Source organism: Tympanuchus pallidicinctus, unplaced genomic scaffold (genome assembly GCF_026119805.1).
Source record: "Tympanuchus pallidicinctus isolate F22 unplaced genomic scaffold, pur_lepc_1.0 scaffold3, whole genome shotgun sequence".
Taxonomy (NCBI): domain Eukaryota; kingdom Metazoa; phylum Chordata; class Aves; order Galliformes; family Phasianidae; genus Tympanuchus; species Tympanuchus pallidicinctus.
Window position 1 is genome coordinate 28,163,849 of NW_026294747.1, and position 27,776 is coordinate 28,191,624.

General features: G+C 41.0%; 2 protein-coding genes across 5 annotated transcripts in view; one reads left to right on the forward strand and one right to left on the reverse strand.

Moving 5' to 3' along the window:
* Nucleotides 1-137: 137 nt before the first annotated feature.
* Nucleotides 138-7,670, forward strand: LOC128086490 (retinol dehydrogenase 12-like). Its single transcript, XM_052695187.1, has 7 exons — nucleotides 138-310; nucleotides 727-845; nucleotides 1,348-1,503; nucleotides 2,128-2,232; nucleotides 2,436-2,645; nucleotides 3,454-3,643; nucleotides 5,524-7,670. Exons 1-7 carry the CDS (start codon nucleotides 153-155, stop codon nucleotides 5,624-5,626), a joined length of 1,041 nt encoding a protein of 346 aa, XP_052551147.1. The 5' UTR covers nucleotides 138-152; the 3' UTR covers nucleotides 5,627-7,670.
* Nucleotides 7,671-7,728: 58 nt separating this feature from the next.
* Nucleotides 7,729-27,776, reverse strand: part of ZFYVE26 (zinc finger FYVE-type containing 26) — a 46,716-nt gene continuing 26,668 nt past the window's right edge. For 2 of the 4 annotated variants that reach the window (XM_052695183.1, XM_052695182.1), the window contains exons 26-42: nucleotides 27,333-27,579; nucleotides 26,337-26,435; nucleotides 24,794-24,948; nucleotides 24,005-24,174; nucleotides 22,756-22,784; nucleotides 21,413-21,534; nucleotides 21,101-21,321; nucleotides 20,339-20,486; nucleotides 19,052-19,261; nucleotides 18,003-18,221; nucleotides 15,972-16,169; nucleotides 15,609-15,811; nucleotides 14,492-14,633; nucleotides 13,885-13,944; nucleotides 12,231-12,413; nucleotides 11,203-11,247; nucleotides 7,729-10,129 (exon numbers count right to left, since the gene is read on the reverse strand). In XM_052695183.1, the coding sequence (XP_052551143.1) occupies nucleotides 9,920-10,129; nucleotides 11,203-11,247; nucleotides 12,231-12,413; nucleotides 13,885-13,944; nucleotides 14,492-14,633; nucleotides 15,609-15,811; nucleotides 15,972-16,169; nucleotides 18,003-18,221; nucleotides 19,052-19,261; nucleotides 20,339-20,486; nucleotides 21,101-21,321; nucleotides 21,413-21,534; nucleotides 22,756-22,784; nucleotides 24,005-24,174; nucleotides 24,794-24,948; nucleotides 26,337-26,435; nucleotides 27,333-27,579 (2,661 nt within the window). In that variant the 3' untranslated portion in view covers nucleotides 7,729-9,919. Of the gene's footprint in view, nucleotides 10,130-11,202; nucleotides 11,248-12,230; nucleotides 12,414-13,870; nucleotides 13,945-14,491; nucleotides 14,634-15,608; nucleotides 15,812-15,971; nucleotides 16,170-18,002; nucleotides 18,222-19,051; nucleotides 19,262-20,338; nucleotides 20,487-21,100; nucleotides 21,322-21,412; nucleotides 21,535-22,755; nucleotides 22,785-24,004; nucleotides 24,175-24,793; nucleotides 24,949-26,336; nucleotides 26,436-27,332; nucleotides 27,580-27,776 lie in introns of those variants that run through there. The other 2 variants (XM_052695184.1, XM_052695185.1) reach the window with 2 other exon arrangements.

Genomic DNA, 27,776 nt, shown 5'->3' on the forward strand with positions numbered 1-27,776 from the left:
GAGCGGCACCGAGGCAGCCGCAGCGGAGGGAGGGCCTCGCAGCGCGCTGCCCGCCGGGAGCTGTAGTCGCAGGGCCGCACACAGTCTCGGGACGGCCCCGCCTCTGGGTGCTCCAGCCCGCCCCCTGCCCGCCCCACGCGCGGCCACCGCCCATGTTCCCGGGCGGGGCGGACTCTGCTCTTCCGGGCGCGATCGGTGCGGACGCGGCGTGGATGGAGCCGGCGGCGGCGATGCCGAGCTGCTGGTGCGCGGTGCTGGGCGCTGCCGTGTCCGTGCCCCTCCTGATGCTGGCGGCGGCGCCCTATGTCAGGTGCGGGGCGCTGGGGGGAGCCGCGCGGGGGCTCCGTGCCGTCGGGGTTCGCGTTTGGGCTGCTTCTCTCGATTCTTTGTTGGGGGGAGGAGAAATAACAAAGGGCTTTTTTGTTAACGCCGCTCCGGCGGCGGTGTCTGAGTGGCGGCAGCCGACTGCTCGCGCCGTTCCCGTCGAGGGGCCGGTGGCAGCCGCGGCACGGGGCGGTCTGGCGCCGGTGGCCCGGGTTCGCCCCACGGCGCCGCGCGGAGCCCATTGGCCGCGGCGCTCGGAGCCCCGCTGACAGCCAATGGGAGCCGTGGCCCCACCGGCGCGGACGGAGCGGGGCGTTGCGGCGGGCCCGGGCCGGCCGTGCCGCGGTGCCCGAGCGGTTGGCGAAGTCGAAGCCGCCCTCGAGTCCCGCCGCTCTCTTGCAGGCGGTACGTGGCCGGAGGGCGGTGCGGGTCCGCGGCCAGGCTGGACGGGAAGGTGGCGGTGATCACGGGCGCCAACACCGGCATCGGGAAAGAGACCGCCAGGGAGCTCGCCCGGAGAGGCAAGTCAGCGTCACGCTGCGAGCGGGTGCGGCTCTCCTCTCTGCGCCCAAGACAGGATCGCTGCGTGATTCTCTCTGCGCAGTCGGTGTCCCGCAGCGGCTGTTAATCCGTTCTCCTGGCTTAACCTATCAAGGCAGCGAAACTACCCATGTTAGAAATTGCGCTGGCTGGAGTCCAGGCATCTCTGTGTGCTGTAGGCCTTAGTGCCACATGTACAAACTGGCCATACCAGGGCAGCAGTGCACTCACCTGACTGGGAGAAGCTGGACAGAGGCACTTTAGATGTGCATTTTCCTTGTCTGAAAAGAGGTTCTGGGCTGGCTTGGAGCTAACAATCTATGAGAAGAGTTTTTGTGCTTGTTAGCTTCTCCCCTGAACTGAAGTCAGTTCCATAGGAAACAATACATTGTAAGCGTTGAGTGGTCGGCCCTTGTCCCATCTTTGGCCATGCATTGTGCTCCCAGTGACATCCGTTTGTGTTCTGCTTTTTCCTCCTTGCAGGCGCAAGGGTGATTATTGCCTGCAGAGACATAGCAAAGGCAGAAGCTGCAGCACGCGAAATCCGAGCTGAAACAAACAATCAGGAAGTCATTGTGAAAAAGTTGGACTTGGCTGATACAAAGTCCATCCGGGAGTTTGCAAACAGCTTTCTAGCAGGTATGACCTCTGGATCCTTGTTTTCAGTGTGCGTATTTTCCCAGCAACTGCTATCTGCTTTCTGGAGCTAAGGAAGGGGTACAACAGAGCGTACCTCGGGAGGACTATTGCCCTGCTCTATTCCTACGCTGCTGTTGACTTCCTGTGTGACCACATGCATACCATGGGTTTTAAAGCAGAAATTGAGGGTGTTGTACAATGCCACATACTGCTGATGTGACTATGAAAGCATCTTCCCCTTTGTTGTATGGATTTCATTTGTAGTATCTGGAATTGTTCTGTGCAACAATATCTATTCTGAGCAAAGGCAGAAAAATGAGAAGGCAGCCCCACCCTCCGTTATTGTTGGTGTCTTCAGGCAAGAAGGGAGTTCTGTTATGGTGCCAGGGATTTTTAGCTAACATCAGATTCCTGACCCATGCATCTCTGTGCCATGCTGGCTGTTGTGGTTTACAGCAGGAGCTTGCCGGAGGCCGTGGGCGAGTTGATGGTAGGAGAGTTATCCTTATTTTACAGAAGCAGTGTGGCTGCCACTTGGGCATGGGTTCTCTTTTTTGTCTGACTTGTGTCTGTCTGTATTCCATCTCTGTATTTAATTATTGATGTCTTTTTTCTTTCTTGCAGAAGAGAAGGAACTTCATATCCTCATTAATAATGCTGGGGTAATGTTATGCCCTTACTCCAAAACAGCCGATGGCTTTGAGATGCACCTGGGAGTGAATCATCTTGGTAAGGCCAGTGGAGTCAGGTTTTCATTTCATATCTCTGGAAAAAGCCAGTGGGAAATCCTGCTTCCAGGTGCTTTCATTTTTCCTTCTTGTGGTTAGAATGGAAGGAGGAAAGCTATAGCTCATAATAAGCACATTGAAAGTACTTTGTGATTCCAGTGGGGAAACCCTTCAGAGAAGAACTGAATTTCTTCTCACCCCCAGGTCATTTTCTTTTAACCTTCTTATTACTGGAGCGTCTGAAGCAGTCTGCACCATCCCGCATTGTGAACGTGTCCTCACTGGCTCATCACGGAGGCCGAATCCGCTTCCATGACCTCAATGGTGAAAAGAGCTACAATCGTGGCCTTGCCTACTGTCACAGCAAGTTGGCCAATGTCCTTTTCACCCGAGAGCTGGCAAGGCGGCTGCAAGGCAAGTCCCAGCAGAGAGTGGTTTCCTTGGCTCTTGAGCAGTGTGGGTGAAGAGGACGGAAAAAAAAAAGCCTGTGCAAAAATGAAATGGTTTGAGACAAGGGTCACTGAGAGCTCTCTGTTGGAAGGGAAAAAGTATCTCATCCATGGAAGTAGGAAACTTAAAGCACTAATTATCTTAACAGCAACAGGGCATGGGAGGTCAGTGGCCTGACACAGTTGAATGGATTTGATTTTAATTTGGCACTTGTCAAAAACTGGCTGCATCTAAGCACACAATTGTGCTATGTGAGTAGAATTTGAAGAGGGAAAAACAACAACAAAGGAACTTGTGTCGAACTGCAATCTCTTGTGGACAAACTAAGGCAGTTGTAGCCGCCTTCCAGTGGTGAAGGGCCGTAAAATAGAAGCACAGGGCTAGACAGTATCTCTTAAGTCACAACATATGTATTGGCCTTGTTATTCAGTCCTTTTTGTAAACTTAAGCAGTATCTTCTCTAATTGTAGTACAGTAAGTCAAAGAAATCTCTTGCTGTCTAAAGCCCACTAGAAATTGCTGCTGTTTGAATATCAGGCTCCCTGGTACACTGTTGTGCAGAAGACATATAGTGACAGCACTGTTTGGAAGGGACAAGGGAGTGCTCCAGAAAGCAGTAGCACTAAAAATTTCATTAACACTCCCTTTATCCACAGCAGTTCTTCTGTAAGTTGCAGAATAGTTGCAGGTGGAATTGAGGAAGATATTAGTCCACTGTTTAAAGGCAATCTAACACATTAATTTTGTCCTGGGCTACTTTCTTTTACCATAGGCACTAAAGTCACAGCAAACTCTCTGCATCCTGGCTCTGTCCATTCTGAGCTGGTCCGGCACTCATTTGTAATGTCATGGCTGTGGAGGATATTTTCATTCTTCTTGAAGACTCCATGGGAAGGAGCTCAGACCAGTGTGTACTGTGCAGTAGCAGAGGAGCTAGAATCTGTGACAGGACAATATTTCAGGTGGGTACAAGCTGATGGAGTGATATACCGTGAAGCCTCACTGGCAGAAAAAATGAGTATTACTGTCATTATTAAGAAGAGACTACATAAGTGGTTGGTATAACTCAATCTTACTGGAATGAGGGTGAGAGAAATACTAGAGCACTATCCTTTCTAGATTTCTTGAAGATGATACTGCATTAGAAGGGATCTCTGACCTATGCAACACTTTATTTCATGCCAGCAGTATTAGTGGACTCCAAGTGCAGGAAAGGCTGTCACGATTGTAGCGCTCTAATCCTTAGATTGCAGTAGAGCTGTTTAGTTAATGAGGTCACCTAAGGCAGTCAGGGAGAGATCAGTTTAGTTTTACCCTGTTGGAGCAAAAAGGGCCTGTACACCCAAAGAGAGGGGAGGTCTGGTGGTGCTGCAGAGCTAAAAGGTAAGATTTTCAGGACTGGCACATGACAAAAATAACTTGATTCTCCAGTGTGACAGACCATCAGCTACAAGAGATGCCTGCTGGGATGCTTATCACTCTTGCCTGCAAAGTATTAAACCATTAGTTGTAGCTCTCTCTACAAACCTGATTGTTTCTTAATTTCCTTTCACCTACTCCAGGACACTGCATAATCATGTCTTTTCTCTTAAAAATCTACAGCTCCATACAGTTCTACGTCGTCATCATCCTAAATTTGGAAACTACAATTTCAACAGTTTCCTTTAGCTGTGTATGTCAGTTTCTTGCTGGGTGTAGAGCAGTACAACAATACTGTATTTAGGAAATTAATATAGTTGGTGTTTTTTTTTCCCCCCCAAAATACTGTTGCCTTTGCAACAGCAACACTGAAATCTTAGTTTCTTTTCAGAGCTCTCCTTTCTTGTGATAAGCAAGCAGATTAGTCTCTGTAATGACTTTGATCTTCACTTGGGTATTTGTTTATCTTAATCGGACTTGAATATATAAATAGATGCCTTAACCTTCTGTGCAAGACTCACTGTTTTTCTGAGAATAGAAGTGGGGTACTGCACTAGAGTACAGAAAGCTTTGGTAGATTTTAAAGTCATAAAAAAGCAGAGTTTTGAACTTGATAGGAAAGTAATAGCCTTCACAGTAAATCTCACACAGGCCTGGTTTTACACTGGATTGGCCTGAAAGCCTTTCGACTTTCCAGGCAATGTATGTATATTAAACAAGCAGCCTGCCAGTCTTCAGGAGCATTAGAGACTGTGTGTTTTGGGATATAAGAACACTAGAAAGGATAGAAATCTTACATTTCATTAGATGCAATTTCATTTGTTCTCTTAAATTTCTATGTAACATGTAGCATCTAGCATTACAGATGAGAACACACAATCCCTAGTCCAGACAATGTACTGCCAGATTGCAGGAGCTGAGAAGAAAGGGGCTGTAGTTCAGAGGATAATGAAAATGGCATTAATGTGAAACCATATATAGTTATTACAGTATTATATTCAGAGGCAGCTTTATCTTTCATGCAGTGGCAATATAGTGGGATGAATAGGACGGGATAACCAGTTTCGAAAGGTCTGTTTGAGGAACTTAGTTATAATTTGCTAGAGAAGTACTCCTGCGCAGCCTGGTTAGCATTTATAATCTTTTTTAGTAATGCTAATGAGAACTCACAGTGATGAGTATACAGCAGAATATAAATAAAGTTCTGTAAACATCAAGGTGGCAGATAGAGCTATACTCAGTTGCTAGTTTTTGGTGCCACCGGGAAAGATTCTTCCCAATCTAACTCCCACCCTCCCTACCCTTCTTTACGTGGTCTTGAAGCTTCATGGATTAAAAGCAATTCCCTCACTTTATCATAGCCATTTCAGTGTACAGCTAGAGATTTTTGATTTTAAAAATAATAATAATATTCCTCTTACAGTGATTGCCGGCCAGCGTATGTATCTCCACGGGGTCGGGATGATGAGACAGCAAAGAAGCTCTGGAATGTGAGCTGTGAGCTCCTCGGCATCCAGTGGGACTGAGCAGTGCAGCCATCTGTGTGTATGTGGCTGAGCACAGTGATGCTACTCTTGGGAAGAGCACTGCTGCCAAGAACACTGGTACTTCAGCTGCCCTTGTGATGGTTCTGTGGATGCAGTCCAGTATGATTTTCTGGAATGCTACACTTAATGATTGAGATTAGAAAGCAAAGCATCCCTTTTTGTAGCTGGAAAATTAGAGCACCAATACTGTGAGCAATCATTGGTAACTCACAACAGTTAGAGGCTGTTGTCCTGTGGCTTTAGAATAGAAATGGAGGTTATCATCTTAGCTTTAGATCACCTGTATTGAAAGTTGCTTTTTGCTTTAGTCTCTTTTTCCACACTAGCAATAGTAAAACGTTAAAAACTAGATTTACAAGGTCATTTTTTGTTCCTAATATTTGACAGGGCGGAGTACAAGTTGTCATATTTCTGGCAATTACATGTAATATAAATGCTACAAACACTCAGAAACAAGTGCTGGCCTAACTAGGATCAAGCATTATTTTCCATGTTCTCTAAACACCTCTAGCCTGTGAAGTAAGACTGGTTCATCTTTTGGGAACACAGCTGTCAATGCAGCTAGCTGGAAGGTTAAAACCTGCAGGAATGGTGAAATTGGGCAGTGGCTAGTTATTTTATTCAAAACAGTTAACAGTCTGTGCTGTGGAAACACTAAGCAAAGATGGTATAAAACTTGTCCTAATAAAAATCTAAGCTGTACTTAAGTGATTTACAAACCTGGAAAAAAGCAGATTTAATTAAAAGTTAACTGCGCTGAAAAACAACAATTAATTTCCACTGAGGCTTTAGCATTGAATTTGCTCTGACAGCAAACTACCTTGAGCTAAATAGCTGAAGCAGGGGCCAGTGCTAACCTGATATTATGGTCAGTTTAGTCACAGGACAGAAAAAGAAAACAAATCCGAGCAGCTATAGGCCACAGCTAGCCATGGCTACCAGCCTGACCTCACTGTACCATACAGCCTGCATGGTCAAAAGGCAGCTCAGTCAATCCATGTCCTCATGAGCTTACTCCCTTGGAGCTCTAGTGAAAATTGATATAATGGGATCATCCAAGATTGTTTCTGAAAAATAGGTTTTTTTTAGCTGCTTAACTCAACAAGTGCCATAGCTCACAGGATTATCTTTTTCTGGAAAAAAAAAAATCCAGAAGTATTTAGACCCATGTTTGAACACTCCTCTGACCAACTGCCAGTGTTGGGAAGCAAATGCTCATGTTATGATTCATGATGTCTGGAAGCTATCCACATACATCAGTCCCATGCTACCTCCGATCAATACTAAATAAAGCCATTTCCTTTTTACAGCAATTTTTTGAAGAAAATTTCAGAAATGATGCAATTCACTTGTTTTTGCTGGTATCTGCACTGCCTTACTAATGTAAAAAAATAATAATTTTAGCTGATATTCTGAAGTCCCTTTCTGTTTCTCCCTGTGCTTTTTTTGAACTTTTTTCCTCCCTCAACACTGTAGCAGTGGATTGTTTACCTACCATGCAGGCTCTGATCAAAGGGGATTTCAGGAACAAGCCATTAAAAAAAAAAAAATAATAAAAAATTTAAAAAAAAAAAAAAAAAAAAAAAAAAAAAAAAGCAGAAAGCATCTCTAGGCCATATTTTCCCCTTTTAGGTCAGTGTCTTTCTCAAACAAATGAATCAGATCCTAGAGTCACTGTAAGACCTAACCACATATTACCATAGAGGGACGTCTCCTCACTCTCTGACCTTGGCTAAGTCATTTATAGCTTATAGGTTAATCTGTAAAATGAGTGCTTAAGCTCATTTGGCTGCCTTAAAGGGAGTATTGTAAGGGAGAGTTGCATTAACTTGCAAAGCTGCCTGAAGAGAATTACTAGTCTGCCAGAGTACACATATAAGCCAAGCTGGCTACCGAGGTGACCTCTGAAGAGGTGATGATAGCACAGTTGCTCTTAAATATGGAGAATGTTATAGCAAAGGCATACTTTGGTATGACAGCAACTCTTCCCCATGTTCATCTGGTGAACATAACCACATAAAAATATACAGATCTAGAATAAAAGACTCTGCTATGCTGAGGTGAAAAGCAAACAAGATACATTGAAACTTTCAGTCATAACACTTTATTCTCCTTTTCACACACACCCCCCCATTGTAAACAGCCCATGGTCATTTCTATAGAGTTTTTAAATTGGCAGTACTCAATCCATTTCTGAAGCTCAAAAATTCAAACCATTGATAATTGCACTATTCATGACAAAAGGCAGTTGGTCAGGATCAGAATTCCAGTTCTGCTGGTAAGAGAAACATTCCCTACAATTCCAGGTTAAGAACATTAAATTACAACAAACACTATAAAGTGCATAAAGTACAGTGCAAAGAAGTCGAGAGGAAAGGCAGGTACAGAACTGACTGGTCTGCATGGCGAACTCCCCTCTCTGTGCTCTATATAGCTGTAAGGAACTGGAGCAGAACAGTGTTACAGCAAAGCATAACTGGATACCCATGAACAGTAGAACCTCCCCCATAATTAGAGAGCTAGAAGTCATCAAATAGATGGATAGTGTCACGTTTTAGGATTAGCCTAACAGCTCTAAGCTGATGGCAAGCTGGGTCAGTCTGGCCAGGAAAACAGAAGCAGCTTTCATCGGTACTGCTCACTAATGAGATCATGCAAATCTGTGATTGGGAGATTCTAACATCTAAATGCAGTCATTTCTGACGACTTGGCTGAGAGACATTTCTAGCCCTGCTCTAGTGAATACTGCGCCTCTGGGAGAGATGGTGGTAGCAGTGGAGCACCCAGAGGGGATGGAGCAAGTCCTTCCCAATGCTATCAAAGTCTGTTCTGTCACTGCACCGAGTCTGGAGACATTACAAAACCCATACTTGACAGTCTCAGTTATTCTATGTACTAAAACTACTTGCAGAAACTGTTCTGTTTCCTCAAAAGTCAGTCAAATGCTAAACAGTTAACAACAAAAGTGAACTAGTTTTCCCATCTTGTGCTGAAGGAAAAATTAACTGCAAACATACTCTTGTGGCTAAGTTTTGTTTCTTTTAGAAGGTCCTACTGCTGTCTGTCTTCTGCTCATTTCACGTGTCCAAGTCATCATTGCAGAGCAACAGCTGCTTGTTTCAGCATCCTTCAATGCAGAAATGACACAAAGTTTGCTGATTAAACCTAAGAACTCTGCTCTGTTTCTTGTCACAGTAAGCACCTTACCACACACAAAAGTTTAGCACAGGAGCCAATGTTCCATTCCTTGCACTATAAAATACTGCCTTTTCACACGTCCTAACACACTCCGGCCTGACATTATAATATACACAGTATGTCTAGTCAATGCATTCTGCTGTACCTGACAGGGACAGGTTATTCTCATAAGAAAAAAACTAAAATTCCTGTGTGACAGGAATACAGACTGCTGAATTTTGCCACAGCTCTATCTTTCCATATTTTCTGCCATACCTAAAGTTCACTGGCATCTGCTCAGTGATAAAGCTGCATCACAACATTTTATTGGATATTATAGCAAAGAAAGAGGTAGGTGATTTTTTAAAAACTATTTTAAAGGATTTTTCCCTTTGTAGGCCCTTTGCAGGATATGCCACTTACAATTTTATCCATTTTGTAAGGACTCACGTGCAATATGTATTTCAGACAGTGCAACTGGGAAGTAGAAACCTGCCATGAAGAATCAGTTTGTACTTTGTCCAACAAACTAAGAAAGACGTTGAACACATTGCAGTGGGTAGGAGTGGGGGAAAGAAGTTAGCAATAGTTTGTGTAGAGATTTTAAAAACAACCATCTCTGAATTTCAGTCTTTGTAAAAGATCTCTGAAATCTTCAAAAAAATCCTAAAGGAAACCTATAATCACAGAAAGTGTTATACTCTAGGCTACACTGAGCTGTTGAGATTTTCCTGTTCTTTCTATGCAGGTTGTCTGGATTAGAAATAAAAAAAAAAGGGGGGAAAAGATCAGTGCCTTTCTAAAAAACGCAAGCGCTCTCTTTCACAGACCTAAAAAAATCCTGCTTGTTCTGTTTGAAATTGCCACCCTTCCCCCTACCCAAATTAAAGAGGGCCAAAAGACACCCTGAGGTAGTGACTATTTGTGAGATTACTGGCACTTGTAATTTAGTTCCCTTCCTTTTAACCAGAGGCACACTGGCAGCTTCCATTTGCTACTGACACAAGTTAGAAGACTTCCCTTTTACCAAGTGATTGCTGCACCACGTGCCTTTAAGGTGTTTTGAAGTCTTCCCCTTCTGCATGATGGTGAATGTTATTTCCTGCTGCCCTGGCCAAGCCGATTTCTCATTTTGGGCTGGTGCACTGTGAGCCACTGGGTACAGATGGCGTGCACAACATCTTCTCCACTACTCTCGGCCAGCTGGCGCACGTGCTGGACAAGCTGCACTGCTCTGCTCTTCTCTTGTCTCACCGAGACCAGATATGCAGAACGCAACTTGTTGCACATCAGGTAGGCTTGAATCTGGAGGGAAAAGGGCAGGCAGAACTCCATTAGAAAGTTAAGGTAAGCTAACAAAATAAGCAAGGATTCGCTGGATTACTATCTTGCTCAAGAGCCTGTCATAGAAGGCAACATAAGCATAACATGAGGCAGAGTATCGCATGGTGTAGATCCCAATATAAAAGATAAACAGATGTATATATTTCATTAAATTTGTCTCTTATGGAAACTCTTCTAAAGCATCACCAAGAAATATAGATTAGTAATTTTATTTTGTGCATTGTTTCCATAACCCCACGGCAAAGATTATAAAATAGTCATTGCCTTCTACTGCTCTTCTGTTGTTCTTCTGGAGCAGCTAATACATGAATATTTCAATAATAAATCATTCATAAAATGAATTAAAAGCCCATTTTTCAGTCTACATGAAACACCAAGTTTGTCAGTTGGAAAAGGACAGAGTAAAGTCAGAAATTTTAACATTTTATCCTTAATTATGCCACTTGGGATCTACAGAAGTTTGTAACTCTGATCCACAGCCACTTCATCTACAAATATGCACTCAGAGTTTCCTTATTTATATGCAACTTTCCAGAAGCTTGGCAGGCTGGTATTTAAGCTAAGGAAGAAATCAATTAGTGCAGGCCTCATTTCCTCTAAGAAAAAAAAAAAACCTTCAATTCTGATATACATTTTATCATTTAACTCCTTACCACAATGAAAGCAGTTTAAATGTTGAAAGAATGATAAGCTGAAATGGCCATCTCAGAGCTAACATGGAAATACTTTCCCTCCAGTCTTACTAATGCCTAGCTCTCATTCCAAGGAATCCTCATTCCTCATTCCAAGGAATCCTCATTCAAAGAACTATGAGGATAAAGATCGATCAGTTCTTTCATCTCGCAGTTCTACACTTGAAAACACCGCAGCCTTAAGCAGCTCTTTGATTTCTACAGTCTAGAAAGTAGCCTTCAAAACCTTTATTTGAATGAAGATGAGAGAGAAAATGCTGGAAGAGAGCACGTATCCTGGGGTTCAAGACTGGCCTGTTCAGCTCTTGCTAAAGGAATTCTTCTTACTGTGATTTTACTTACCTTGTTTTCATCACTGTCCATATCCTGAATCAGATTATCGAGGTCCTGTAGCCAAAAAGGGAAAAGGTGTTCACATTTAAGCGACAATGGTTTGCAAACTTTTATTCCTTAAGGAACCAAAGCTCTGCCTAGAGAAATAGCTGCTGAGATGACAGCTAGATGTTTACATTTATCCCAACCAACGCCACACATGTAGAAAATATAAAATCCTTTTATATATTAATAATTTATTTATAAAATAAATTATTCCCTTTACCACAGCTTCTTCTGCCTCCCAAGTCTCAGGGGCCTCCCTAGAGAACACTATGAGGTCAACATCTTGTCCCCTAAGAAGTTCTATCATTCAAGTTAGGGGTGTGCAGCAATAAGACAAGAAATAATGGCCCAAAACTTGAGCACAGGAAGTTCCATACCAACATGCACAAGAACTTTACAGTAAGACAGAGCATAAGAACAGGTTGCTCAGAGACGTTGTGGAGCCTCCTTCTTTGGAGATATTCAAGACTTGTGAACACCTACCAGTGCAACCTATTGTAGGGTAACTGTTTAGTGGATGGTTGGTCTCTATGATCTCTCAAAGTCTCTTTCACCCTGAGATTCTGTGACTTATGCTTCCTTCACTGGGACAGAAAACATGCTGTGGTAGGTAAAAGGAATCCTAAAATGGCTTCCTATGAAGGCAGAATGTTTCTGTTTCCATACATACTCTGTATTAGCCAGGGAAGCTTCACTGAAGGCCACCCCTCCCACTCCAGTTTAGAGCATTTGGCAGGGTGCTGTCAGACAAAGGTTCTCTCTCTATCACAAACACCTGGGAAGCGCTGCATAGGAGCACACTAAGCTATCTATCTTTTTCTCTCAGACAAGTCAGCGTAAGGAAGGAAAACACACTCCCACCTTCAAACAATACACGCCAGAATATCAGAATCACTAGAAGGGCAACACAGGCACTACAGAGTAGTCCCTGTAACCTATGTTGTATACAACCCATTGTACTTCAAAAGGAGTATCAGGCAGGACAGAATTACCTCAGCAGGTATGTTCTTGAATTCACTTAGACAATTTAAGATAATGGTATCCCCATCATTCCTGGCTGCAACTCCAGACTCGCTGACACACTTGAGTAGCTGCCGAATCTCACTGTACTTTTGCTGCTTCACCAGCTGTTTGGCTACTTTGCTGTACACTTCTGTAGCCTCCAGCTGGAAATCCTAGAGGTAGGTTGAACACCAGAGGAACATGTTAAATACTGTCAGCAGGTTTTCCCAGTATAGTCTCAGCAACCCTATACAAATAAGACAATCTCCGTTGAGGACAAAATATCATAGCATGCTCAAAAAAAAAAAAAAAAAAAAAAAAAGAAAAAGAAAAAAAAAAAGCCTCTGATTTTCAAGTCACCACTGCTCAGGACTGAATCAAAGTTTCTTTATAATCAGCTGGCCAAAATTCAGCTTTGCTCAAGAACACTGTCATCTCCTTTCCTGGGGTGGCATAGTCAATTTTACTTACTACTTCTGACAGATCTTTCTTACCCAACCCACCTCTACCTCACTTAGCAGGCTCCCATTATATCCCTTGACAGCAGCCACCCTGGAAAACTAAAGGCATCTGATTACATCTCTCTCATATGAAGAAAGAAATATAAGCTGAAGACTGATCCTGCTATGAAGACAAAGAATAAAGAAAAAAAAAAAAAAAAGGAAAGAAAATAGAAGAGATGGTAAGCAGTTGGACTTACTGCTCCATCTCTTACTGGAAAGTAGCAACAGCTGCTGCTGTGGTTTTTTTTTGTTGTTGTTTTGTTTTTTTTCCTCAGTCCAGACAGGTGCTTTACCTTGTTCTGCCTTTCTTGTTGTGAAAGAAGCAGGCCCTACCACCATGCACTGGTCACAAACGTAACAGGCAACAAGGCCACAGATACTGCTTCAGTGGGCCACCTCTGTCCAGAAGCAGCCATGCTATATCCTTCGTCCCGTATGGGAGACAATAACAAGACTGCACAACATGAAGCAATATCCTTTAGCACCTCTTCTGCTCAACAAGGGCACTGTCACCTTTTCCAGGGCAGCAAGTCAGTTTTATTTCTTCTGATAAAAGACCTTTTCTACCCAACCCACCACTACCCCAATTAGCAGACTGCTTTACCAACAAAGGAATGAGCAAAACAGAAAAGTTCAGGAGCTAACGTTCTACACTGATATTTGCAAGCATCTCAACTTCTACCCAGACACGAAGTAGGTGAGGTCCCCAGAGACAGTGATCAGTTATTCAGCTTTGCTCTCTTACAGTTCAGAGAACAATGAGAGATATTTGGTGTGTTTGTGAGGCTATCCAAACTGCAAAGACCTAACATGTCAGAGCTCTCTACTCACACAGTAATTGTGGTCTGCCAGCATCAAGTCACTGAACAAGGTGCAAGACAAAGGGAAAGCTCTACATAATTCATTTGTAGAAGCCAATTAACTTGGAGGTGTCCTACTGTAGCAGAACCTTCCTTTCTTTACCAAACTTCTTCCAAATACATGCACGTTTAAGACTTGAACTATTGACTTTTCTCCTAAGAGATTTTCCCTTTCTGTGGATTAGAAGGCAACTGGCAAAAAAAAAAAAAAAAGTCTTTTGCTTAAACAGCTGCTGTTTGCAGGAAGTTATTTTTTAATAGTAGTACCTGTTCTACCATACCTGAAGGACTCTGAATGCAATCCCAAATCCCTCCTCAACATTTTTGCCTTCCAATATGACCTGAAAAGAAAGGCATCAGACAACTCTGAGGATGCACATCCCTCTTGCAATCTACAGTTAAATAATAATGCTCACATTTATAGATACTGTCTAGAGGACAAAAGACATGAAATTACTTCAACAGAGAACTGCACCATCCCAACAAGAAGTGCAGGAAATGTAAGGTCTATTGCTCTATACTGATTCATTGTGGAATGCTAGGTAAGCAACAGATGAAGCTGAGCTGACGTTAAGGAAAGTAACAGCAGCAGCATTATTTGCCTTGCCTCAAAACAAGTACGATATACAATCAAAAGGCACATTTCTATCAGCATTTGGGATCCTCCTCTTCTGAGAGCTTGAATTTTGAGCAACAGTGCTTAAGTGTTTAAAGTATTCCCTGCCACATGGAGAAAAAAAAAGCATCCATTCTTAATTAACTGTAGGTTGTGTACATGCACAAGGAATCTGCTCATGAAGCTGCTCCAACCATCAAATGTTTAAACTTGTGTATCACATTGGCACCAAAGGTAAAAAATAATGCTCTGTTTGAAATAGTGGCACATACCTTGCAAGCAACATCCATTTTCATGTTGTTATTTCCAAACAGTGTTGGCAAGGAAGAAGCTGCCATTTGAGAGCTTCCTGAGGTCTCACATCGATGCAAAAACTTAGTTACTTCCATCTGCAGATCAACTGTATTGATGTGTCTAGAACAAAGGAAAAAACAAATCTCACTTGATTTTGTAACAGAGAAAGTGTTCATTATCATTTTTAAACTTACTACTTCCATCAACACATTTCAAAATACCATATTTATTTCTGAACAGTAATTACTAATTTTTTTAGTTACCCTTGGACTATCTCACTTTTGTAGCCAAATCTACAGCAATAAATTCTTCATAGATTTGCGCACTCAAGACATGAAAGCTGCAGGGAAGCTCTGTTTGTATTATTCTAAAGAGTGATTCAGAGAATCACAGACTGGATTGGACCTTAAAGCCCATCCTGTTCCAACACCTCTGCTGTGAGTAGGCTTGCCATCCACTCCATCAAGCTGTGACAACTCATCCAGATAACCCGTTGTTCCAGGATCTCAATGCCCTCTGCATAAAAAATTTCAATCTAAAATCTAACCTGAATCTCCCCTCTTAGGTTAGAACTGTTTCCCCTTGTCACATTGCCACCAGACCATTTAATCTGGAATCCAGAAAGTGGATCCCAAATCAGTAACCACTACCTCTTTTTGATGTCTTCACACTCACTCCCTCACCAACTTTAAGCTTAATGTCTAGCCTGAAAAACATGAAAGGAAAGCAAATTCTAAGAAAACCAACTGCAAGAGATATATGGCTGAATTTACAATCTGATTTTTGAACACAGGGATTCAGCCAAGTCTGACACTCATAACTTAAGAATTCAGTCAAGTCTGACACCTGTTAGTTGAATTAAAATTTAAATATAGCTAGTAAAATATATCTGCCTGTGCATTACGTTTCGCTCTTTTAAATTACAGGATTATTAGTAATATAAAAGTAATGGGAATCTTATAATTGCAACTAGCTAGCCAAATTTGGGTCAAGCTCAACTGGGATGCATTAGCTGAAGTCAACCCAAACAGAATCATTAAGACAAAAAGTCTGAATTTCCCCTTAACCAAAATGTAGCTTGCTGCTTATAGATACCTTGACACATCTGTAGCAGACATTTTCTTCCGGAAAGTGTATACCATTTTTTTTCTTCCTGAACTTCTTGAGACCTCCTGCAGGTAGACTTTGAGATGGTCCTTGATCTTTATGAGCCATGTCTGTTTGCCTCCCAGTTCGGTGTAGGATTTTGCTCCATGAGTAAAAAATCTAATGCAGGTCATGGCAGCACGAACATGATCCTAGAAGACATATACTGTGTGCTAAGATGGATCAGAGGAAACCACGTTCTCTAATCCTTGTCTCTACTGAAGTGCTCAAACAAAGCAGACACAGTAAATAAACAACAGATTGAAAACATTCAGCATCTCTCTGGAAGAGATGTGCAAACACTCAACTTACCTTCATAAATTGTTGTAACTCATACAGAATGTGGTAGTAGTTCTTTTTCTGCAAGTATTTGCAGGCTGCAATCAAATACATCCCCCAGCTCTCCAGCCCTGGATCAATGGTTTCCAGCAAGTTCTCCAACATATGCAGCTTTCCACTTTGGTAGCTTGGAATGAAGATCCCTTCAATGAATACTTCAGATGGGGATTCCTACATAAACATCAGAAATCTGGCTTGAAGCAAAGCAGCTGTCACACATAGATCTTCCTTATACAAAAGAAGTATCAAGTGACAGATCACAGAATCAGCAGATAATTCATGCTGGAAGGGATCTCTGGAGGTCATGTGGCTCAAATCCCTGCTCAAAACAGTGGTTTCTCAACCTGTCCAGTCAGATTCTGAGCATCACCAAGTGGGGCGATTCAGCAGCCTCTTGGGCCCCCGCTCCCATGTCTAAATATCCTCATTGCAAATTAAAAATTAAAAATTCCCATTTTCCATGTATTCAACTGGAGCTTCCCTTGCTCCAAATTGTGTTCATTGCTTCTCGTACCATGCATGCGAGACAAGCCTGACTCCATTTCCACCATCACCCATGAAATGGTTGAAATCAGCACTCAAGATATTTTCTCGCTTGCTCTTCATCAAACTTAAAACAACCACCACAAACAAATAAGAAAACTATCTCCACCACTCTCCTCCTATATGCCTTGTGCTTCTTGGCCCTGATCATCATCCAGACCTGTATGTTAACGTTACAATGGAAAGAAGCATGAGTTATTTCTTGGCTCCCACATAAACTTTTTAAAGGCATGATTTGGATTTATTACTTTTTTTTTTTTTTTTTTCTTATAACAAGATTCAATAACACTCAAATGCAAAATGTTTTGCCAGAAACTCAGTACCTTATGGTCTTAAGGTAATAACTCTTGCTCTCTAGTTCACATGATCACTACTGGCATCCATGCCCAAAGCCCCCACTGTCAGTCAAGAGCAGTTTCAATGTCTGCTCCCTAACTCACAAAACTGTGTCACCAGCAAAACATGCAACTTTTCTTTAAAGTGATATAAAAGACACATTTGGAAAACAATTTTAACATGCAGATTGGAATAGAAGCTCAGAATGATTGACGACATAATGAAAAAGCAAAGCCTATACAACAACTTATTACAAAGCTTATAAGCAAATTGAAGATAATGGAATTCAGTATTTACAGTTGTACATCGTCAACAAGAATTAATAAAAAATATTAAATGAAACAATCACAGAAACATACAAATACAAACTAATCATTCCTCCTTCCCCAGTCACCCACACACTCAGGAGTTTTCAAAGTGGGGAAATGTAATGAACTCATATCAACACACATCCTAAGAAGCAGCCTAAACGAAGCTAGAATTTCATTGGAGTAGTTTCCTAACTTAAATGTCATTAAATACCAACCAAACTGTATTATCCAGTTGTTCTTAAGCCCTCCTATTATATACAGTTTTCTGCAGTCAGAATCAGAAACCATTTTTTGGCTTTTCTAGATTTCTGTCCTTTACTCATACTTCCAGTACACCCAGAAGTGCAAACACAGGCGTCTGATGAAACAAGCAGTACCAACAGACAGAGCCACTGTGATAAAGTGTCTCAAGTTATCAGCATGTTGGAATTCAAAGTCTTCCTTATTCTAAACTGTATTAACAATGGGTACAAATTTTCAGCTTTGCAGGAAAAAAAAAAAAAGCACTGTTGATAATAGTGACTCTACAAAGGAAAACCAGAGCACTTTTCTTCTCTATAGAAGTCACTGTTTCAACACAATGAGGAAGAGAGATTAAACACAAGGCCTAAAGATCTGTGTTATTTTCTTATATCACTGAATTATAGATAGTCACTAAATAGCCTGAGAGATAACATTCAGGATACTGAAAAAACGCCTGTGCATAAAAGCACCCAGAATGCTGTGATACTCCATGTCATTTTCAACTGGTCTTGAAGACCTCTCAACTACTTTCTGAATTTCATTTTAAGTGATGGAACACTGGATTACTCACCTTATTTAACAAGTGAAGCAGTGCTTCTCTCATACAGTCATGCCTCATGTAAAAGCTTATTATTGCCAGATTAGTGCCATAACTATGTAAATAGAACAAGCACTCTTGATAGTAGCTGTTACACTGAACCTTCCCTTCAGACATCATCTCCAGGGATAGACTTCTCGTTCTCAACGTTGCTTCAAGTTCCCTCAGTGTAGCAAAGTAATCATCGTCCTGCTGTCAGAACAGAATCAGTGATAGGTGACAACTAATAGGAAAATTTTCTTTTCAACTGTGAACCAGACCAAGTTATTCTGTTGTTGTCCTTAAAACAGTCATCATTTTGGAGGGGTTAATCTCCAGTAATGTTTTTCATAAACACTAGATTGGAGCCATGCTACCAACAGACATGTTGAAAGTTGTGGCAGCTAGCACAACTCTCTTTCCAGGGATGCACAGGAAGCTTGTTTATTAAACACAACACAGCACTCCACAGCAGCTGCTTCAATAACCTAGTTCAAATAGGCTTTTTTATTTTTTGAAAATACTACTTTCAAGGTCTTTCATCATTATGATTCTGTAGTTACTTAATACTCAAAGGCTTTTTAATGCACCTAGTTAGAACTTCCAGAGCTCATCCCAAATCATATAATAGTGCTCCCTGTCAATGAAGAAGCAAGCGAGTTCAAATCTGTACCTTCGGCTTTGAACTCCTGCTACATCACTGCTTTAGCAGAGAAATACCATTACTGCAGCAGAACAAAATATTGGTGGGATGAAGTTTAGTTTTCTGAGACTCTAGTAATAATATTTCAACCACTATAGCTTCTTTCACATGTACCAAGTATGTCCCCAGTTACTAAAAAAAAATCCTATCATCTGCTGCTCAGTCATCAATTCATTGTGAGGTAGCAGCTCATGAATTTCTCAACGATATTTAGCTTACAGCAGGTAACAAAAGAGGGGAAGAAACCAGTACCCGATATTGTATCATGCATTGCTGCAAAATGTGTATTAAAGCAAACTATTTTTGCTATATGCTCTAAGAGCAGACAGAAGATCCTCACCGCAATGAGTACCGGCTTCACCGTGGACTCCAGGTACTGTATCACATCCTGGACTAGCCTCGAACCATGGTTCAGCTGGTTTAGATCCACTGGTGGCTTTAAACATCGGTTAAACTTCTCTCTTGCTGAACTTAAATTTCCAGCTTTAAGACAAGCCATGCCCCAGGCATGCCATGCTCCGCTTGGATCCAACCCAGATTTTGTAGAAACCTTAATTCAAAACAATTTGTTAATACTGCAATACAGAAAATAGGAAAGCTGGCTTATTGCAGTCTGTGACTGTGATATAGATGTCCTTCCTAAAGTGTACTTCCCATTAGAACAAACATAAACATCACATGCTGATTATTTCTAGGTTATTGCATGAAATGTCATCTACTGAAACATCCGTAATGTCCAAATCAATGTTTTCAATCATACAAGGTTAAGTAATCACATGTCTGGAAAACTTCAATTCAGCAGTTTTAAAACTTAGAAGACAATCTGTTTCTGATGGGAAAATGTCATAAGAAGCAATTGTTTTTCTTTACATAGAAAAACTGCATAAAGAACTGTGAGTTTGTGGTTTAAAAGCAAAACAGTAGCAGATGCCTCATGAACTGCTAGGAAATTTTTACTTCTAAGTCTGCTGATCAAATTTATTCCTGATGTTTTTTAGTCAATCGTCTGACTTTAAACATGAAATCTTTTTATTCAAATATGTTATTTATTTCTGTTTGGTTTTTTAAAATCATCCGTTAAAAATTATAATTCTCTTCCTAAGAAATTGCAATGCCATAAAGAGACTTAGAAAATACTGGGAGCAGGGTAAGATAAACCACACCCAATGAGCTCCAATAGACAGATTTGCCATTATTGCCAATTTCTAAGTAAACTCTTGTAAAAGGTGCCTTACTAATATCTGTTGTGTTATTACAGACAAATGAGATCAAACACACAAACTTCAGATAAAATCCTGCCACAAAGGATGCCTCAGCCCTTCTACTGGATGTAAGACTCCTCCATGTAGTTAGCCCATTCCAATTTTAATTGTACCAGGAAACAAAGCCCCTATCTTTCCCTTTTGGAGCCTGCTCCACAGCAGAAGACATGCTCCTTCTCAAAAAAACCTTTTTTCCAGCACTCAGAAAAGATTCTTTGTTGTTTAAAAACTTTATTCCCAGTCTGTAACAGTTTAAATGTTGTCTGTTTCACACATATCCCATCCATCTGAGAGAAAAAAAAAAAAAAAAAAAAAAAATCACCAGAGAAAGATGATTAACATTCATATCTTCCTACTGTCATTACCTCTATAGCTAGCTGATAGTACTCTGCTTCCAAGAGCCGATTTCTTAATCTCGTAACTGCTGCTGGGAGAAGAATCTGATCTAAAGATGGTACTGGGCGGTAGGCAGCAGCAACCAAAATATTCAGCACATCCACTTTGCTGATGTAACTAGGGGAAAACAAGTTAAACAAATGCATATGCTTTCACTATTGACATACACACAAAGAATTTTAAAGGAAAACTTTGTGTCAAAGACAGCTCTTTGAACAGTAGTTCTAAATCCCCAGTATATGAGGTTTCTCTATCCATCATATTTTCTCATTCAGGTTATTTTTTTTTTTTACTTCCTAACATGCAGTGGTGCACTGGAAGAGGGTAATTGCAGACCTCAACGAACATTATAAAAATCAAAGTGGTGTGTGTGAAATTCATACACTGCACCTGCCACTTTAAGCCCTCCAGGGCAAAAACTGAGGAAAGATTAATATGCTAGTTCTCAGCAAGCACAGCTTTAGAATCGTAAATGGAAATACAAACCGAAAGCAGAAAATACAGAAGTGAAATTTTTACCCCAATCATTGCAAATTATTTCTCCTACTCTGAGCATTTTCTTAGTAATTATTACACAGTTAAAATACTTGAAGTTCTGTCACTTGAGCACTTATTCTTACATTATGAACTTCCCTTCCTGTTTGAAATGCCCACGGCACAACTGAAGGAACTCTCCCACTCTCTACTCCCCACTGAAGATAATACATCCTAGTGAACATCTGATAAATCACCTGTCACAGAGAGCTAGGTCCTGGCTCCTTCCAGCTTTTACAAACATCATTTTGGCACTGAAGAGTAACTGTTTCATGATGTCCATAAGGAGTCCAGCATCTACCTCAGGATTAGTGAGCCCTTGGGACAATTTGCAGCAGTGCTCAATCAGCTGGTGGCCACACACTATGCTGTTGCTGTGCAGGCTAAGAATGGCAATACATAAGGAAGAGCTGGGAGCCTGACAGTTGGAGGAAAGAAAGACAAACACAATTGTTAAGGCAGTTCTCCAGCAAACTGCTTATACTGTACTCTCCTTCTCCAGGCCTCACCTGTTCATAGTAAAATTCACTGCGTACAATTTCGTTCTCCTCTTCGTTCAGGGAAAGAAGCCATTCAAGGGCAGTTGCCTTCGGTATTCGCACCACTGTGGAATATTCATTATTAGGAGTTTCTGCAGCCAGGAAGAAAAAAAGTACACGGTATCACTATATAAGCAACAACAACAACAACAAAAAAGGCTGAAGACTCATGATGCAGAGTACTCCCACAGCCTTTCCAGGGTCCTTTTCAGGGTCAACAGTGATCCCTCAAGTTTTATCAGTTCCTGTCAGTATCATCTGTCCACCACACACATTACAGAAACATTTCCATTCCTCAGAAAGCAACCAAACTGTACCTAGGCCCACTTTCACTATCATCAGCATCCTTTCACCAAAAACTACTGCCAGTAATATGTGATGAGAGCAGCCGTAAAGGCAACCTTGCCATAACCGGAAAATTACTGACAGAAGATGACACCTACTGAAATACAGAAGGAAATCTCTGCAAGCCTGGGAACCCAGAACATCCTTGAGAAGTGCAGCTAGTATCTTTTAAGTGCACCTGGATAGCTGAGAACCAGAGACATTCCAAGATATCCTCAATAAAAGCAAAAGAAAAAGCAACAACAAACTTATCTAGAAAGCTAAAAAAAAAAAAAAAAAAAAAAACAAACCAAAAAACCTGGCATGGTGGAAAACAGCCTGACAAAGTAGGAATCTGCAGCAGATAATGACTGCTGTAGCTGGAAAAATAGCAAAAACGCCTGAGAAAGTAAAAAATTGATCTTAGAACACAAGAAACACCATCATCTATCGGCCATTCCAGGTGAAAAAGAAATTAGCAACATCTACTGGGTGCTCCAAGTGGTACTGTCCTACATCCCCTCATGCCTCTAATGACAGATATCTCAAGTGACTTGCATTCTACCCAAAGTGCAGCTTCTCTCTGAGAACTCACCTTGCATGAACTTGTCTACACAAGATCTGGATAGGTCGGATCCTCAGTACGGACACCTCACTGACTTCATATTCCAAGACACTGACCATCTCTGAAGTGAGACATGGTTCATCACCTACTGACCCTTCTCCTGGCAATTGTTTGGAGGGTGCCACAGCTCAGTACTCAGCTAACAATTCCTACTCTTAATGCAATCTCCCCATGACTGTATTCCCATTAATGGAAGTTTGGAATACTTAATTTCAGCCTGCTCATACAAAACACCATTGAAATTTTTGCAACTGAAGTTTTGATCAACCTTTAGCTACAGCTAGATGTGTCAGCTTGCCTCCTCTAACTCCACTGGCAATCAGGCTCAGAAAACATTGAATTTTAATACCACTCCACTACTTACCTTCCACTTCATCCTGGTCTTCCTTTGTGCTGCAATAGAAAGAAGGAACATCAGGCCTAGTCCAGCACACACAAGAAAACATATGTTAAAAAAAAAATTGAAAAGGATCAACATGGCTAGCCTTTTCAGAACAATGTACTGTAAAAATCTAGTATTTCTCTCCTTACCCTTCCCAACCTATTCCTTGTCCCTACCCTCTACTGTCTGGAAATATATGATTCTGCCTCTAAATAACGTGTTTCAACTACACTACTACACCAAGTAATTAGTTCTTATATCCTTCTGTAGGAATATAACCTTCTGTTGCACCTATCATAGCAAAGACAACATTGGGAACAAAAACTGCCCAATATCAGAATACATCAGAGCTCAAATGAATTCTCTGGGATGCAGGTCTCTGTCCTTAAGATTTAGGTGTGTGGGGGGTTTTTTTGTTGTTGTTTTTGATTTTATTATATATTTCTTTTTTAAAATACAAATAAGGTGGTTTCAAAAAACCAAACTCTTAAGCACTTAAGATGTAACCAAGCTCACAGCTAGGCTCTGCTGACTGCTGACCTGATCTCGTAGCATAAACAACCATTCCAACTCTAGCTAATCTACCTACAGGTGACTGCTCATTTTCTCAGATCTGCTTTTTCTAGCAAGATTGCTGATACTGCCAGACTTCTAAGTAGCCAGCTTGATGAGGTCATGATTAGTAAAACTCACATTTTTCATCAGTTGGCCTACGAATCTCAATGTACTTGTCAGCTGAAAGCAACTATATCATAAAAATCTGTCATCACAGCTGGCAGCCCTTTCATTAAGGGCACAGTTTCAAAATTTACCTAATTGTGAATTTGATTCTGAATCTCCCTGGGTTTAAGAAGCCATAATCAAGAGACTACGGAGTAGCATTAAAACAATGATATGTGCAGCAGAACCAGTCACCATGCAGTAATAATCCAGAGCTGAATAAACTGTAAGCAACTTAGTGACTTACCGTAGCAGCTTTTGTTGAATACATTTTCCAAAAAAGCATTCAACTTTTATGTCTAATGATGAACTGATGCTTAAAGAAAGAAATAAAGAACTTTGTTGACTGGCTCTTTAATGTGCCAGTATGAGAAGTAAACTGAGGTACAGTAGTCCCTTCAACACACAACAGCTGTCTGCCACAAAACCTGATGTTATCATAATATCCAGATAGAACCAGGATTTGAGTTTTTCTCATTCCATTGAGAAGAGCTAGAATGGAAAGACTTACATGCTTGTGTCTTGTACCAAGCCAGGCAGATGTTCTCTGTTGTAGTAACTATAGCACTGATCACACACACGAGCTGGATTTTCTCTACAAGCTTCTACTGTCATTTTCTTGGTAGAGCAAGAACTGCACACCAGCCTGCCACAGCGCCTGCAGTGATGACGTCTGTTAAACTGAGCACACAAGGTCATGGGTAGGCAAATGAAAGGATTTACTCAAGTCCTCCGCCGTACATGCCTCCACTGCATCCTCCTACATCTGTCTGCCTCCACTCATGAGTAAACTTACTTCACTTGACAAGAGGAAACAGCACGTCATAAGACTTTTCGGAACTATAAAGTGGTCTATTCTCACTGACAGAATTCCCTACCAGGGAGGTTATGGCAAGGGAAGAAGGGAGGGGAAAAAAAATAAACAGCAAAAACACACAGAACAACTGGGGTTTAAATATACTTGCTGCAGCCTTGGACTTTTTACAGCTGATGTTGTCCCAGCTTTGATCACCAAGATACTTAAATTACCTCTTGAAAAAGTCAGAAACAGTAAACTGTTTTTCTGACATAACCTTAGCCACTTCCAAATTCAAAAGCAACATTGTGAATAAATTCTGTTTTTTTCTAGCCAATGTAACAGACTGCCAGTACATTTTCAAAACTCAAATTAATCTTCTCCCTCAGAGCGCCAATGTAGTTACTTAAGTACACTGTGCAAAAACAAATTTTAGAAGCACACTATGAGCAACAATTCACATTCAGTGGTCACCATTCTGAGAACTTAATTTTTGCTCCTTACCATAGTAAAGCGCTCAGTTTTGCAAACCATACATATTGTTTCAGTGTCATCAGGTATCCACTGTTGCTTCGGAGGTGGCTTCTCAGGTGGCACAAATTCCTCCGAAAAATTCTGCTGCAGGCTTCTTTCTCTGGGACTTGCAGACACGGTGACACCTTCAAAGAAGCCAGGGCAAGACATTTAATGGTATTCTGAATACCAGAAAACACTATAGGCTTACTGAGACTTGCAACAAGACTATTGCTATCCTTCAACAAGGCATGGCAGATTAACATAGTGTAAGGAATATTAATGTTTTTGAGCTAAAACTATAAGACTTCGATACTAATGACCAAGATTGCTTAGTTACTAATAGACCTTTACCATACTTATCAACATCTATTCTTATATCACAAACAGAGACTTGGAGGAGGAATGAAAAAAAAAAAAACACACAGGTGTATGTACACTAAGTGGATACACCATAAAATACAATCCTCAAGTTGACATTCCTGAAGATTTAAACTTCTCTTTATTATCAGAAGAGAAGTATGGCGTAGCAAGCAATACTGTACGCCTCCTTGATCTGGTCTGCTTTACAATCTGCTGCTGGTAAATCAATTCAAAGCTGCCACAATTTTAATCTTTGGCCTTTATTATCCTTGGAGCCAAAGAAGAATTCATTTAATCCAATTTATAAACTAAAAGTCTGTCTGCTACTATATGGTGTAATCCAGTTACACTTCAGGCTAACTAAAAGTTTCCACGACTCTTTGAAGCCCTACAAGCCACATTCCACATAGCAGGATAATAAACAGAAAAAAAAGAGAAAAACTCCATTCCAGTGAAGCTAATTGACGCAGATGGAACCTGAATTGCCAAGGAACATTAGGGAACAATGCAATCAGGTTTTGCAACAATGTGGTGATATTATTAGGAGAGAAAGTGAAGGGCTGCACAGCTAAATCCAAGACATTGCTATTGTCTTATGTTTGCAGAGCAAATAATAGAATTTCCAGTTCAGGATACAGGACAATAAACTCTGACCTGGAGGTCAGGATATCACTGATAAGCCCTAGTTCAGGTCCACTACTTGCTGAGAATCACCAGGCTGAGGATAACCCTTGCTAGTCATTTCCTGAGAGCACTGGCCTTGCGTCTTTTACAACACGCGCCCTATGAGTGCCCATCTGTTGCATTAGATGCAGAATGGAAACTATAGAAGAACTTGTGCTTTCTTTTAAAGGAACAAATGTTCTTCAGTTCTTTTGGCTTAAGCTACATTGTTTTCATTATATTGGAAGTAGAGCCCCCTCAGACAATAAGATATACTATTTTTCCTATGGTCGCAAGCAGGATTTACTAAACTAAATTCAAGGACCAAAAGAAAGAAGGAAATAGACACAAGAATGAGATTTCAACTGTAAAACCAAAAGTTAATATGGAAAAGAAAAAGATACTAAGCAAAGAACAGGAAGCACTACCACAGTAATGGACTCAAAGAAAAATTCTGTCTTTCTCTGTGCTCCAGAGAGCACACAAAAAAGTGGCGTTAAGAGTTTACCCGTAAGGCTGGCAAGAGACAGTTCTGATGATCCTGATTTAGACATTGCTTCACACTCCAGTACTTGACAGAGACTTTCTTGGATACGTATCACAGAATCTAGGTCAGGAAAAAATTGAAAAAACAGAACAATATTGGTGATAAACCTGCCTTTTTTTTTTTTTTTTTTTTTAACAGACATTACAAGAATTCACTCAGAGCAATATATAACAATGCTAGTACAAACTGGATTAGCTGTATAATTACAAACTATTATCTTGCAAGAAAATTATCCCTCAGCAATACTATATAAAACACAGAGAAAGGGATCCTTAAAGCAATGGATTACTGACAGGCTCAGAAATAATTCAGCAGAGAAGAAGTATCACTTGTGAAAACCATCAGTTGACACAAGATACAAATTGTGTCAACAATATTAAGTGTTTCACATGGCAGAAGGAATACACGAGCAACTTCAAATGCCATTTTGCATGAAGGGGCGTGCGAAGTCTGATGCATTTGTAATAGCAGAAGCCTTATCCTTAAATCATGAAATGACATCAACATTTTGAAACTAGCATAAAGCAAGATGGTACTATATATGTAGAAACAGGTAAACAAATAGAAACAAGTATGCTCATCATGCATTTTTAATGTAGTGAAACCACTAGATTCAATCTGCAGCACCCTCTGGTGCTCCAGTCGCAAAACCCTCAAACGCACAGCAAAATGCAGAACTGAAGACAACATGGATGAGAACTGGTTAACACATCAGAAGAGAGCTATGCCAAGAGCATTAAACAAAAGAAGGAAGGAAAGGAGCAACAGAAGGAACTAAGAAAGTTTTAAAGCCCTTGGGTCCTACAAGAAATACAAGGAGTTTCGGAACATATTCTGGACTAAGAGGAAACTAAAGGCAAGTATCTAAAAGTGTTACAGCAGAAACGGAAAAGCAATTGCTGGTGAAAACTTGCCCTTCTTGCCCAAAAAGAAAATAGCATTCTCAAGAATAGTCACCTGATCTCCTTTCTTTCAATGAGAAGGGGAAGTCAAGAGCTTTCTCTGCATATTTTGAGAGCAAATTGTCAATATCTTCTACAGCAAAGCCAACTTCCTGTCTATCTAAGAGCTGGTGCAGTGTCTGCACAGCCACAGATACCCAGTCCACTTTCATATTCATGAGCAGCTGTTCCACCATAAGCAGTGGCTTGGATGAGAGGTGGAAGTAGTTAACACGAGAGAGTTCAGGCAGAGTCAGCAGTACCTGGGAAGTAGATTAAAAAAAAGTTGAAGTTTTTCAACCTCCAAATTTGATTTAATGTGAGTCTAAGACAAGAAACTAACCAAGCAGCTTACATGAGGAATAAAAATAACACACAGAGGCAAAAAAAATGGAGATAGGACTTATTGGGCCTATTTGTAGCTCTGTGCAGAATTAGTGAGCAGTTTACTTTGCTTCTG